Here is a 14,732-nt window from a genome sequence, read left to right as displayed (position 1 = left end):
AAATATAAGCGAATACAAAAAAATACTCTATAACAAAAAAACAATACAACCACCACAACCACAAACCCTACCGAACCACCACAACAACTGGAAAACCCTCCTCCTTCCTCGGCCGCCTTTCTTCCGATCCACCATCCTGCTCCACTCCAAAAACTCTACCGAACCACCACAACAAACTGGAAAAAACCTCCTCCTTCCTCCGCCGCCTTTCTTCGATCCACCACTGTCCTCCTCCACTCCAAAAACCATACCGAACCACCACCACATCTAGTTTCTCTCTTACACGATATTCCCCTCCACCAAAAACCTTCATAAAAGACCTGAGTAATGGAATCCTAGATTGAAGCATATGGAGTTCAGATCTGAAGAACTAGAACCTTAAGAGTTTTTTTTGAGTTTGGAGATGGAGATGGTAGTAATAGTGGTGGTGGTGGTGGTGTTGACGGCGGCGTGGGTGGTGTAGATAGAGAAGAGAGAGAGGGTTACGTGAGGGGAAGGAGAAGAGAGGGCGGAGATAGAGAAAGAGAGGGAGAGAGGCGGCAGTGAGGGGAAGGGGAGAGAGGAGAGAGAGTTTTTTTAGGGTTTGGAGAAGATGATAAATCTTAAATGTGTAGTGAGGAAAAATAGAGAGGTACATGTATTTCAAAAGTTACTAGACCAGTTATTAAAATGTAATTTTGGAAAAATAAAGCTACAAAAATTAAATAAAAAATAAGATAGTTATAATTCATGAATAAGTTTTAGAGGTAGTTATGACAAGTAAATTTTCCTTTTTTTTATGCCTTAGGCCCAAATTGGGCCCAAAATATTTTCAGCCTTGACGAAAATGGGCTGCTCTTTGGACCGAAAAATAAATGGGCTTCAACTTTGTCCCTAAATGAGCCCATCTTTAGTCCCTACAAACTTAGTCCAATATACTATATGTATGTATTTTTTATTTTATTTTTAAAATGCACATACCAATTAAAATGGACAAAGTTGAAAAGTAGAAGTATGCTTTGGTATTTTCATAAGAAATAAAAAAATTCAAATAAAGTGAAAGTCCAAGCTAAAAACCCAAAAATAAATAGATAATTTGGTTAAAAATTGGGTGTTTACAGGAACCAAAAGTCATTCAATTTTATCTGAATGTCACATGAAGTCATTAAGAGAAAACAAAGTGACATTTTAAAAAATACTTATGCAAAGTTGACTTTTGGCAAAATATATTAATGACTTTCTTTGATACTTAGGCAAAAATTTAGCGATTTGTTGTAACACAATATAGTTTATGTCTTTCTATGATACTTAGGCAAAATTGAATGATTACAAATAATAATTTAATTATTTTAGTGCAATAAATTATAAATTAAGTGACTATTTGTTAAACTATCCCTCTGCATAACAATTACCAATACCTATATGCCTTTTGGTTCTAAATAGGTGGTATTTGTGTTGTGCTCGAACATATGCTCGAAAACAGGGGCGGACTTATAGTCAATTTAGTGGTGCTCCAACACCCGTTAAATCCGACGCATGCTGGGTATAGTAATATAGAAAATATATGAAAATTAGGTATAAAAACTCAAAAAGCACCCTAGAAACCAAATACACAGTTGGGTGCTCTGGTTTCCAGGTGGCATTTTAAAGCTTTGGGTGATTGGGGAACTTGGGTTCAAACCTCCACTTAGGATTTTATTTTCATTAATTTTAATGAGGCACTCACGACCCTTCAATCCTAGTACAAGCATAATTTGAGGTTATTATGCTCGGATAAAAAACACTATCAGATCTAGCAGGTCGTTGGCACTTTTGCCCCTATTTTGTGATGGTCTTTAATTTTAGCCCTTCAATGCAAACAATTTTCTCGAGGGGCATAAGTTTATATTTTCGCATCGTAATATCACACAAGTTATGCCCCGGCCCTTAAAGAACTTATGTCCCGCTAAGCATAACTTCGATTGCTAAGGGCAACCAGCCCGTTTGAAAGGCAAAAGTGCAAGTTTTTCTCCTCAATGACTACATGTCTTTTGAGGACCAAATTGAAAAGTAGAAAATTGTATAAAAAGAACTACAGTATATAATAAGCTAAATGATTACTTAAAATTAATGGGTCTAAATTAAAAAAGACTCACATCTTGCTGTCCCTGTGTTATTAAAAGAATTAGAAGCAATGTTAATGCCATTAACAAAAAATTCTCTCTTGATAAAACGGCTCGTAAACAGTAGTTTCTTTTCTTACCGGTAACCACGCTTCCTGATGGCATCGCTGGCTGTAAATTTCTTTCTTTCCATACATTCCAAACTATGCTAAGCGGAATAGCTCTCCAGATCTTCTTTAGGGATGCATCAGGACATGCATTTTCCCAACACTTCAACACGTTCCTGAACGTCATAGGACTTGTCCAATGAATACCAAAGTTAGCTATGAACATGGTCCACACCTGCCATGTAAATTCACAATGCACAAAAAAATGGTCCACAGTTTCACAAGCTTTCTCACACAAGTAGCATCTGCTGCACATTTTCCAACCCCTTCTCTTCAAATTTTCTTGCGTTAGACAAGCACCATGAGACACTAGCCACCCAAAGAAAGCAAATTTTGTTGGGACTATAGTCTTCCAGATCATCTTCCGAGGCCACTTTTGTGCTTTCCCCCGGTTGAATGGCGTTTAGAATTTTATAAAATGAGCCGACAGTTAAAATAGGACCTTTTGACTACCGTCATGCATTTATCGATTTCACCGGTAAAGTTGATTGTACCAATATCTATTTTGAGAATGATGATTATTGGAGGTTTCCTGATGAGAATTTTCAAATGAACTTAGGATTTTAGGCCGGATGATGAAACTCCCCCAGTCCCAATATGGGCACTACTACCTTAATTCTGGTGGAAAAATCATGACCTGAGCTATCTGGAACAGGTGTTGAGCATAGTAGATACACCCACTACATATTGATCAAGCTAATAAAATGCAAGCGCAGCCCGGTGCACTAAGCTCCCCCTATGAGTGAAGTCCAGGGAAGGGCCAGATTACAAGGGTCTATTGTTCGCAAGAGGTTGTTTCCACGGCTCGAACCCGTGACCTCTTGGTTACATATTGATCAAGCTACTACTAATAGGACTAGACCTACTTTAGCCAAAGTAAAGATGGAAGTAGGTTTAAGGAGACCATCACCATCCTCAGTTTGGGTTGGTTTATCAGATGAAGAGGGTAATCCAATGGGAGGTTATGATCAAGTTGTGTAATATGAGGGTATGCCTAGGTGTTGTCTACAATGTGAACACCAAGGGCACTCCATCCATGATTGCACTCATATTTAGAAAAACAAAGGGAAGGAAAAGAGAAAATTGTAGGACCTAATGAGATGCCCAAGGAAAGAGACAACATGAAAAAATGCTTCCCCTGCAACTCCGCTTCTCAAAAGGAAGGGAGAAGACTAAGAATTACACTTCTACTTTTACGACTACTGATATCCCTCAAAAGGATGATAAATCAGAAGCATAAAACTCATCAAAACTATCAAACAAGTCTTTACAGTTACCAAAGATAACATCTCCGTCCCTCCAATCATTAATGACATAGCAGAAAATGAGACAATAAAAGAGAAAGAGGCCCTAGTGGAAAAGAATTCTTCTACCATCTCTCCTAGTAACCTGCAGATTATTAACAAAGACAAGGTGAACAAGATGGACCTAAATTTGAAAAAACAGTTTCAAAGAGAGGCTCTTGTAGGAGGATATGTCCAAGCTGGGGACAATCTGAAAGGGGGTTCTGTCACCATTAATCTTGGTCATGCATTTGATTCCCTTCAATCAGAGGAAATAGAGACTGGTATTAAAGACCCTGGAGACCCCCCTGATGAAGAGGAAGAGGATGATACTCATAAATAACTCTAGGCATGATGTTGAATTCTCAGATTGTGCTAAGTCAGATGATGAGAATTCCAGAAGGAAAATGTTCAATTTTTCAGCACAACAGACAGATGACTATTATGATATCTATGATTGGCCTAATTCGTGGGTCTCCTAGCCTCGTAATGAATTGTATCAGCAGTGCTCAACTAGTTTAGAAACAGTCTGATAATAATCTCACAGCAACTTCCGTCATTCATGTATCAATTTCATTTTAAACATGTTGTAGAGAGAATTCAAGTAGGGCACCTTTAATCCACAAAGATATACAAATAGTAGCAGAAAGTAGTGACAAGAGGCTTCATAGAGAATGGAAGAGACACTCGGATTAACATTTATTATGCAACATGCGGAAAAAAGGGAACTTTGAGATGCAGATTATAGAATTGTTATGAAACAAAAAGAAACGAGTGACTGTACAACAGGTTGAATAGACAGCACAACCTAACCTGTACAACATCTGGTAAAATATCTATAAATGGAAAAGCTTAGTACATCCATGACAAATCTTGCTTGAAGGTGACTGACTTTGCAGCTCCTTGAAAACCCCTTTCTGATATCTGTGGACAATCCTCCACAACCAACAACTCTAACTTGTAAGACCCAACAAAAGGCTTTAACCCATCATCAGTCACTCCCAAACACTTCCTCAACCGCAATATACACAATTGAGGAATTTGGCCAGCAAGCTGCAAGCCCTCATCCGTGATTTCTTGGCACTTTACAAGTTCCAAGATTTGGAAATATTGTGCTGAACAAAGGGCTTGCAGTCCAACATCATTAAAAGAATACACATGGTCAAGAGCAAGTTCTCTTATTGGACATATTTGTATTAACATAAGTATTCCATTTAATGTAAAGGAAGAAAGCGAGGGGAACTCCCTGTCAGAGAAAGACAACCTAACCGTATCAAGCAGGGAGCAATTCTGAGCCACTGCCTTTAGACTTTCATCTGTTAACCGCAATGGATTGTTTTGTAACAGAGGAAGGGAGAAGTCTGATGGGACCCGGAGAGAGATTGATCGAAGGTTGCTTGATTTTTGGGCCAAACACAATATGTCACAGTCCCTTACCCCAACACACATGTCCAAGTGAATCTTTTCCAAATTCTTGCAATTCCTTATTACGCATGCAAGCCCTCTCCCGGGGCTGATAACACAGTTCACTAAGCTAAGTTCAAGCATGTTCTCACATGGGACCCATTGCTTTTGCCACCAGTCAACTGACAAACGGTCATAAAGCTTCATGTATCTGTAGTTGGCATCAACCTCAAATTGCAGTCTCTTCAATTTTCTCCAAGTAGGTCCAAGTTTAATCAAATCACCTTCTCCAATCGCCCTACAATTCTTGATGCAGAGATCTTCAAGCATTTCATGTTTTCCAAGATATTCTAGCCACTCCATGCTACCAACATTCAGACATCTAATCAGGTGAAGAACACTGAGGGCTTTGCAGCCTGCAACAAGAGACAAGATGCCACAACCGGTAATTCTCGGAGCAAAGTTCAACTTCAAGGATGTAAGTTTCGAACAAGAAGCCAAGTAACTGAGACCAGCATCTGTAATGAAAGTACAATAACTTAATGTCAGGTCCTTGAGAAGAGGGCAGCGACTTGAAAGGATGAGAAGGCCGTTATCGTCCAATTGTTTCCCTAACTTAGACATCCAACCAGAGTAAATAATCTCCACTTTCTCCAAGTTAGAGAATCTGCTGCATAGAGCAGTTAATGCATCGCAGACAGGATGTAAACCACAGCCTACGCGCATAGATATTCTTAGCACATTATCCAATTTGTGGAAGCGCTTGCAAGTTAGGGATACAGAGTTTCTATCAGCAGTTCTTGTAATCCTTTCCAAAATATCCAGAAGTAATTCAGCTGGTAAATTATCCATCTGGATCAGATTTCTATATCGTCAATCCAGTAATACAGTAACAACCTGAAACGCATAAAACTAGTTTTAACAAAAAGAAATTTAACCTACAAAATCAAATGAAAGAGATCACGGGGGAAGGGGTAGGGACTCCATAGTATCTCTTTGGAAGAAAACAAAAATGAATAAAACCAAGAAAACTGTTGAAATTAAACCAACTAACATTATAACTAGGCGGATCTGGATTGAACCAACAAAAAAGGAGAGCATAATGTTAAAGTCCCTGTTATTCGGAGAACCCCCTTTCTCGTTACAGGGAAAACAAAGGCAGAAATCAGCCTGCCAGTTTCAGAACATAACACTCAATTTTCTACATGCCAATTCAAGCAAAAAAAAAAAAAAAGGGGGGGGGGGGGGGGGGGGGGGAGATCAACTTCTGAAATTCAGATCAGATACAAACAATTAGCCATCAAGTCTATCGAAACAGCCTCTCTCTCTCTCTCTACGAGGTAGGGCTAAGGTCTGCATACACTCTACCCACCCTAAACCCCACGTTGTTGTTGTTATTATTGTTATAGAACACAATTAGCCATCAACTCCATAAAAATATAAAAAATAAAGACAAAAAAAAAAAGGATAAAATTAAGCATAATCGAAAAATTAAACCAATCATTAATTAATATAATAAAAGAGACAGATTAAGCTTACCTTAACAAATTAAAAGAAAGAAAAAAATTCTCAGTCCTTACTACTCAGGAAAAAAAAAACCTTTCCTTTATAAAAGGGAATACAAACAAGCATCAACCAAATATTCACATTTCTACATGGAAATTCACGTAAAAAATTACAAACTTCATTATGTATAGATCAGATATAACCTGAACGTAAGATTTCAGAAACTAATGAAGAGATCAGATGGAGGGAACTTCCGATTGATTAGATGGAAATGAACTACGTACAAAATAACTTTAATCGAATCTTTATGCGTTCAACAAAATTGGTGGGCTGCTAACCATGAGAAACAGGCCACCTTACAAGGGGCCTTTGTGTCCCAGATTTATTCTTCTAGCCATTCTACAACATTTTCACCTCCCACATGAAAAAGCATTTGAACATTGAAAACTCTTCAGCAATATCTGCAATTTGGTGGATTGCATTTAAAGTTCTCTTTAGAGATAGACACCTTAACTTGGCCTAAACTGGCAACTAAACCCCAACTCTAGACACCTTAACTTGGCCCCACAAACATAATTTTCTGGGTTTGCATTCTCCAATTGTGCATTCCAAAGTTTGGTTGTTTACGGGGCCAACTTAAACTAAGTTAAGGTGTCTAGATGTGCATTTTCGAAGTTGTGGTGTTTAGTTGCCAGTTGAGCCAAGTTAAGGTGTCTATCTATGTATTATGCCATTAGAAAATGATGTTGATTCTCCGCGTGATTATCTCCCGCGCTCGCACTCAACACACAGACAAAGATGATCAAATATTTACTGTTGACATGATAACACTCATAATCATTAGTTAACAAAGTTATGTTTTTTGTCTTCTTAACCAGGATGAGTCAACCTATCTTCAAATATAATCATAGAAAACATCTAATCACAGGTCTTCTTTCTAGAAACAGAAATGCATTATAAATAGACACAAGCTCTATTGTTCTAAGTACGGATTCTTCTTCGATCATCAAAATGTGCAAGAGAGACGCTTCACTTTTTCTTTTCACCAACTCTAGCAGCTCCCATCCTAGTAAGAAGTTAGACATTACAAATCTCAATTAATCCTTCATAGAAAACCCACATAAACATTTTCAAGTAAAACTCACTACAAATCAAAATAAAATCATACTCCCAAAAAATGATAAAAAAAAAGAACAGCATATCTCTTAAAAGAATAATCTGATTTAAAAGCTAAGAGCCATGAACAAATCGTAAACGAATCTAATTCTCTAGACTGCATTCACAATTTCTAGTTAAACCTGCAATAGACAAATAAAAGGTCTTAAATGAATAATTATTACAACATACTCGGTGTGATCCCATAAATGGGATCTAGGGAGGATAGGGTGTACGTAGACCTTAACCCTGCCTTGGGTAAGGAAGAGAGGTTGTTTTCAATAAGATCCTCAGCTCGAGAAAAGCGTTTCAAAACAGGTTTGAAATATACAAGAGAAAAAAGCTATGTTGAAAAAAAAAATGAAGAAGAGAAAAGTATTGACAATAAAATAGTAAAGATAACCAAAGTAAAAAGGAACAACAGCAGTAGAAAAATTGAGGAATACGATATTACTAGCACAATAGTAGTGAGATTGATAAGGGGAAGGGGAAGCAAATAAAGTGTGCTAAACTAGCAAATCATAATTCGTGATCCTATTAAATGTTCAAAAGAGATGTGTATAAAATGCAAGAGAGAATAACCAAAATTGAACCTAGATTTAACGGGAAAGGAAAGCCTACCAGGGAAAAAGTAATTACTGTAATTAACTTTCAGATTGAAAAACTCACCTGAGAAAAACTATGTAAGATAGAAGACGTCATCAGTCATCAGAAGAATGTACTGCAAAATCCTCAAAGGTGCATTTTTGAAGTCCAATTGGGGCAGCCTCAATTCTCTAACCCTACAAGATTCACCCGGACTCGGACTCGGACTTGGACTTGAACAAATCCCAGTTTCGTTTTCATATGGCCATCTAAAATGAACTCTATTTAAATCTAGCTTCTTATACCGATATACAACTGAATGCTTATCCCTAGAATCACTGCTCGTCTTAGTCTTAAATAGTGTCCAACCTACTCCAAGCAAAGCCTTGGAAAACCGATCCATAGAATCAATTCTAACCCCAGTGTTCTTTGAAACCAACGAAAGGGTTGTGACATCCCAATTATTACTGCTCGAATAGCTACTGATATCATGAAATGGGTTGTGATTAGATTTCATGAAAACCAACTTGAAAAAGCCCTTTGAGAGATTAGCGAAGAGGCGCAAGTTGGACAGAGACGCAGTGGCAAGAGATGGAAAGGGGAGTGGAGCGGCGTCGTTTGATAAGAGGGAAGCCGATGACCAAGACAAAGACACATATGGTGATGAAGAAGAGGAGTGTGTGCGGGGCCATGAGAAGATGATGTGAGAAAGAGATGGGTTTGGGAAAAGATCCATGCCAATATCTCTAGCTAATGTGGCCAGTCTATATGAATCCTTCACCAATTCCTTGGTAGGAACGAAGAGCATCAAAGCGATCTTTTCTTTGCTACACATGCTACTGAAGGCTATATTTTCATCTAACTCAGTGTGATCACTCTGATGAAAGGGTAAGCTAACAAGGCGGGTGGGATTGGCAATGGCATCTCCTGAAACCAATGATCGTACTAGCTTTAATGGAAGCATCAACAACCCCCCCCCCCCCCCTCCTCTCACTCTCCGAAGAAGAGAAATTCTTTAAAGTAGCGGGATTGTTACATATTGTTTCACGATCGTATTGTGTTGTGTTGATTGTATTGAATTGTTTTGATGAATACAATATTTCGATAGATTGATTCGTTTCCCGTCGTTACATAATGTAATGTCAGACATCAGCAATTTGAAGGATAAATCTTAAAAAAAAAAAGTATAGTACGGTGTAGAGCTATCATAAAAAAGTACATTAAAAGATAAAATATAATTATTAAATAATAAGCGAAAGACAAAATGAGAACAAAGGTAAGGTAACGACGTAATCACACCAAATCAGTTGTTACATAAATGAGACTTTTCGTCGTCACCTAACGATGAATTTAACAATACGGTATAATAAAATTTAAATAACTATAAAAAAAAACATTATATTTAAACTAATTCTGCTTTACTTGAATCGAGAGTCTATCGAAACCCTCTCTATCCGCCAAGATAGGGTAAGGTGTGCCTACACTCTACCCTTCCCAGAACCCACTTATGTGATTACACTGGATATGTTGTTGAAATATTTAAACTAACAACACAATACAATACGATAGGTAACAACCATCCAAACAAGCTGTAGCGACTAATCTCTTTTTTGTCCTACATGAAGAATTATTATTTGAAAATAAACTAGTAGTACAATATTTGGAAAAGATATCTGATTCTAAAAGCTCCCGGCAAAAAGAAAATCAAAATAAATAGTAATTGCTACTTGGGGGACATGGCCTAGAATATAAATTGCCACAAAAATAGATACACAAAATCAAGAACTTAAAAAGAGAAGAAAACAAAGAGGTTGAACTCAACGTGCTGTACTTGATTACAGAGAAGAGATGGTAGATGAAAAGGAAAGAGAGATTAGAGTGGAGGGATCCAGAGAGATATGGCATGAATGAAAGATAGAGAGATGAGCAAACGTGGCAATTCAGTTTAAGGTTTTAGACTTTAGAGACACCTACATAGGAGAAAAAATGACGAGAATGGTCCTTTTTGTTTGGTAGTATGTTCAAAATAGTAACCTAAGTATCATCTAAGCAATTTTGGGTCCTTTAAATTTCTCTAAAATGAGTATTTTTGATCTCCGCAAGATATTTATCAGACTTCGATTGTTAGATTTAACCGGAACTGGTGAAAATTGAATTTTTTTGAAGGAGAACTCACTTTTGGAAGTACAGTTTTTGCAGTTTATGTTATTTTTGGTCTATTTCAAAAGTCTGGTATAACTCTTTAAGGTGCGATTTTTGTTAATTTTTGTCTAGTGTAACTTTTATGTTACAGTTCTGTGATTTTGACGAAAATTTTTGGTGTTTATGGTTAAATATTTTTTTCACAGTTCTAGTTAAATTTAGCCATCAGACTTTGGTAACTATCTTATTGAGATCAAAAGTGTACAAACTTAAAAGGACTAAAACGGCTCATATGATATTTAAGCGACTATTTTGAACCTACTACTAAAGGTAGACCATTTTTGTCATTTCTCGACACAAGATGATGGGAGGAGGAAACTATGAAAGTCAGAATTGCCCTCAGATTGACTATCGTGGCTCTAATATATTACTCTTATTCACTCAGGCAAAGGTCAAACGTGAGGCAAAAAAAAATTAATAAGTTTGTTGCTAAACATCAAACGTGATATTCCTCACTACTCTTCTTCTACGTTAACGGCTTCATGCAGAACAATAACAATAATCAGAATCCCTCTGCTAGATAAACTGGGGGGAGTTTGCTAAAAGGCCACTCTGAACACTTATTTAGGTAAAAGGCCATAAGTTTCAAAGAATTGGCTAAAAGGCCACTATTTATGACATCATCAAATGAATTCTTCCAAGTTGTCAACCCTAGACCCACAGTTTTAAAAAATACAAAACAGCCCCCAACCACCAACATTTAATTACCCCAATTGGAGCAGCCGACTTTTTTTTTGTTCCCCCCAAAACCTCAAAAATCGAGGCTCCCCATTTTTTGCACTTTTCCGATCCCGTTTTCGGCCAAATTTTCGGCTTTTCATCTAAAAATCAGTCCCAAACGACGGATTTCTTCCCTACTTCAGTCATTGTAACTTAAACCTCTTAGAAATCATTGAAAAGAAGCTCTAATTATTTTCACCATTGTTGTCAAAGCTCAATTATCAGGTGCAAATTTTGTCCACATCTACTAGTTGTGGAGTTCGTTTTGGGTTCTAAACCCTCTTGTGGAGTCAATTCTCCATTAAAAGAGTTGTATCCCTGCTGTTTTTTTTTTTGTCTGAATCTGGTACTGTTGTAAGTCTAGTCATCGACCAATTATATACCATAGCAATAGTCTATTATATCTCTAGTATGACGTCGATTGAAGAATATGTTATAGTAAGTGGTGATTACATGGGTGAATGGGTGGAGACCCCAAAATTTTGGAATTGGAATTTTGCGAGCAAGGTGACAGTGCCGATCGTCGTGCGTTGCAATGGTACGTATAACGATTCGGTTGAGAGTGTAAAGGAAAGCGGGGAGTTAGATTGTGAGCCCAGCGACTTGCGCATTAGTTATATGATTAATGGTCTACTCACTAAGGGAAAAGCTCATCTTTCTTTCATAATGAATGATAGGCATGTGGTATTGTATATGCTTGATGTTGCAGCTGATGGTTGTAGACCTGTTTTAAGAATAAATGTTGTTGAGAGGTCTCAAGCAGCATCAACATCAGTAGTACTACCCCCATCCCTACCCCCACAGCAGCTAGTTGATGCAAATTCAATGTAAAAAGAGAGCATGGGTGATCATTTAATGGATGTGGATGATCATGATATTGATGTCGAAGAGTGTGATAGGCAGCCTAGTGGATCACAAACCAACCATGCCTTCAATGATGGAACTGATTTTTACATCTGACAAACATTAGATAGCAAGGAACATTTAAAAATTTTGTTGAAGAAAGCAGCAATAAAGAGGTCGTTCGATTTCGTACCGATCAAGAGTAATATCAAACACTATAAGGTGGAATGCATATCTCCTAATTGTCGTTGGATGTTGCAGTGTAGTAAGTATGAGAGCTCGGATAGGGTTCACATTTACAAGTACGTTGGGGAGCACACTTGTGGTGTTGAACATGTTATGAGCCTTCATAAGCATGCCTCGACACTTGTCATTGCATCAGTCTTGATGAATGACTATATTGAAAACAAAGGGCCATCGACAAAGGAAATCCAAAGGACGATTTTTAAGGAGTTTCATTGTAAACCGAGCCACTGGAAGTGTTAGAAGGCTGGTATAATTGCTAAGAACTGGGTTAAGGGGACACCGAAGCACGGGTATGGTTGCTTACCAGCTTATTCTTACATGGTTGAAAGTCTAAATCCAGGTTCTAGAATTTGCATCAGGCTTGCGGATGACAACAAGTTTTTATATTACTTCGTGTCTTACGCAGCTTGCATTCGAGGATATCCCACATGAGAAAAGTTATTGTCGTTGATGGCACACATTTATACAACAAGTACGAGGGTGTCTTGTTGTCTGCCGTCGCACAGGACACTGAGAACCATGTCTATCCTATTGCATTTTGCGCTGTGGACAAGGAGTGTGATGATTCTTAGACCTACTTCTTCCAGCAGCTCAAGTTTACAACCGCCGATGAACCAGACTTGTGCATCATCTCTGATAGACACAAGAGCATAGCCAAAGGTATTTCCGGGACCTATGAGCATGCTCACCATGGACTTTGTATGAAGCATCTTTCTGAAAACCTCCGAAATAATTTTCAATGTGGAGATTCTCTTCATGCATACTTTAATGCAGCAAAGGCATATGGTCACGAGGAGTTCGATGAACATTTTCAGCAATTCAGGGATAAAAGCCTTGAAGCAGCTCAGTGCCTTGAGTTTAAGATTGGATTTGAAAAGTGGACCAGGGCACGTTTTCCAGCCAACATGTACGATGTTCCTACATCAAACATGGCCGAGTCGCTTAACTCAATATTGAGGGATGAAAGAGAGTACCCCGTGTCTGCCATATTCACTTCCATTTCTAGGAGGTTTGCTGAAATATTTAGGCAGAGGCATGCAGATATCGGCGATTCAAATAATATATTTGTGCCTTCGGCTGAAATAATGTTAAGGGAAAAGATGACTGAGGGCGATTCCTTGTTTGTCAGTATTATAAATAGGGATGCCGACGAGTTCACCGCTATCAACAGTGGCAGAACTGTCAAAGTCAATCTACTCAATAAAACATGTTCTTGTAGAGAGTATGACTTGGTGAAATTACCGTGCGCTCACGCCATGGTAGCCTTGAGATTGAAGTATGGAAATGGATATGGTTCAAGCATCTACAAGTATTCTTCACCGATGTATAAAGTTCAATCTTACATCATTGCATTTGCTGAAACTATCAATGTAGTCCCTCCAGAGTCTGAATGGGTTGTGCCCGAGAAGTATGCAAAGATGTATATTGCTCCACCTCCTTATGAGCCCAAACTTGGAAGGAAGAGAATAAATCGTATCCCTGGCATCGCATAATATTTTAAGCACAGAGGATGTGTAAAAAAGAGGAGAAACAACTGCTCACTTTGCAAAGGAAGCGGCCACAAGAGAACAACGTGCCGAAATAGAGAGGAATGAACTTGATTTATTTTTCAATGTATTTCATTGTATTTTTCTTGTACTTTGCAGTGTTTTGTTCTTCAAATAAATATTTCAGAGAATTGAATGCCAGTTCAATATTAATCAACTATATAATGGTATATAATAAACCTATATCTACTAGGTATAGTACACAATAAACTTAGAAGCTAATCTACAATAGACCATGTATATGATCTATAATCGTTTTAAAAGCCCAGCGACTGCCGAACCACCCAATGTCACGAATAAAAATTCGAAAAGCCTGTGGTTATGTCTAATAAAACCCATATTTAAACGCTACCTCCATTCGTATTTACACACGTCGCTCATCTATTGGCCGACAGTTCACTAAACCGAGGCGATGAGTCTATAAATTGCCTGGGCCTATTTGAAAAGTTCATCTCATCACTCTCATCAAAAACTCTCCCAAAAGTTGATCAACAATGCCGAGAAGGATAAGAAATAGAGGTGCAAAACGTCACCCCCAGTATCGAGCACCACATCCTGAGGTGCTACTCCTCAGGAATGATTTTTAGAGGCTCTTTAGGGGCCTCGGCGAGGATCGTGAGCGGTTGGAAACTACCATCGTAGAATCATATGCATGTTGCGTGTGCTTCTAGAGCTCGAGGGTTTTGACCCCGATGGTCGGATCCCCCCCCCCCCCCACCCACCAAAAAAAACCATCCCCTTAGTTTAGTAGTTTTTTAGTTTATTTTTGTTGGGTGGTGTTTGAAGGGTGTTTTTTTTTTTTTGTAAATCACATATATTAATGAAATCAACGTTTGCTATGATTTTTGTGTTCTTTTGATATTTTCTGCTTTCTGTTGATTTAATGTTGTTTGTTGAGTGGAGTAATAACCAAACAAATACCATATCTATAATAGCCAGAATTTTTGGTCTATTATAGACCTCCATGTTGATGATCGATTATAGACCACACAA

At 38.0% G+C, this 14,732-nt stretch overlaps 3 protein-coding genes across 10 annotated transcripts; 1 reads left to right on the top strand and 2 right to left on the bottom strand.

Annotated features, from left to right (window-relative positions):
- Positions 1-4,201: 4,201 nt before the first annotated feature.
- Positions 4,202-10,125, bottom strand: LOC132630515 (F-box/LRR-repeat protein 14-like). 8 transcript variants are annotated; one of them, XM_060346085.1, is made up of 3 exons: positions 8,266-10,124; positions 6,780-7,507; positions 4,202-5,832 (listed from the first exon to the last, which is right to left on the bottom strand). In XM_060346085.1, the coding sequence occupies exon 3, from the start codon at positions 5,785-5,787 to the stop codon at positions 4,384-4,386; it is 1,404 nt and encodes a 467-aa protein (XP_060202068.1). In that variant the 5' UTR covers positions 5,788-5,832; positions 6,780-7,507; positions 8,266-10,124; the 3' UTR covers positions 4,202-4,383. The 8 variants fall into 8 exon arrangements, with proteins under 8 accessions (XP_060202068.1, XP_060202069.1, XP_060202072.1 ...); XM_060346086.1 differs by having other exon boundaries at positions 7,431-7,507; XM_060346089.1 differs by lacking the exon at positions 6,780-7,507 and having other exon boundaries at positions 10,004-10,125.
- Positions 8,276-9,145, bottom strand: LOC132630382 (uncharacterized). Its single transcript, XM_060345962.1, has one exon. The coding sequence runs from the start codon at positions 9,143-9,145 to the stop codon at positions 8,276-8,278; it is 870 nt and encodes a 289-aa protein (XP_060201945.1).
- A 1,389-nt stretch (positions 10,126-11,514) lies between the features above and the next one.
- LOC132630381 (uncharacterized) lies at positions 11,515-13,685 on the top strand. The gene is made up of 3 exons (XM_060345961.1): positions 11,515-11,930; positions 12,599-12,713; positions 12,765-13,685. Exons 1-3 carry the CDS (start codon positions 11,515-11,517, stop codon positions 13,683-13,685), a joined length of 1,452 nt encoding a protein of 483 aa, XP_060201944.1.
- Positions 13,686-14,732: the final 1,047 nt, after the last annotated feature.

The sequence above is a fragment of the Lycium barbarum genome, chromosome 3 (assembly GCF_019175385.1).
Source record: "Lycium barbarum isolate Lr01 chromosome 3, ASM1917538v2, whole genome shotgun sequence".
Classification (NCBI taxonomy): Eukaryota; Viridiplantae; Streptophyta; class Magnoliopsida; order Solanales; family Solanaceae; genus Lycium; species Lycium barbarum.
The sequence above is the reverse complement of the archived record's forward strand: the minus strand, read 5'-3'. Positions and strand labels throughout refer to the sequence as shown.

Coding starts and splice junctions, on each gene's coding strand:
- LOC132630382 (XM_060345962.1), bottom strand. CDS start 9,145: ATGCTTCCATTAAAGCTAGTACGATCATTGGTTTCAGGAGATGCCATT.
- LOC132630515 (XM_060346089.1), bottom strand. CDS start 5,787: ATGGATAATTTACCAGCTGAATTACTTCTGGATATTTTGGAAAGGATT.
- LOC132630381 (XM_060345961.1), top strand. CDS start 11,515: ATGACGTCGATTGAAGAATATGTTATAGTAAGTGGTGATTACATGGGT. Junction 11,931..12,598: donor CTAGTTGATGCAAATTCAAT/GTAAAAAGAGAG, acceptor TGTCTTACGCAG/CTTGCATTCGAGGATATCCC. Junction 12,714..12,764: donor CACAGGACACTGAGAACCAT/GTCTATCCTATT, acceptor GATGATTCTTAG/ACCTACTTCTTCCAGCAGCT.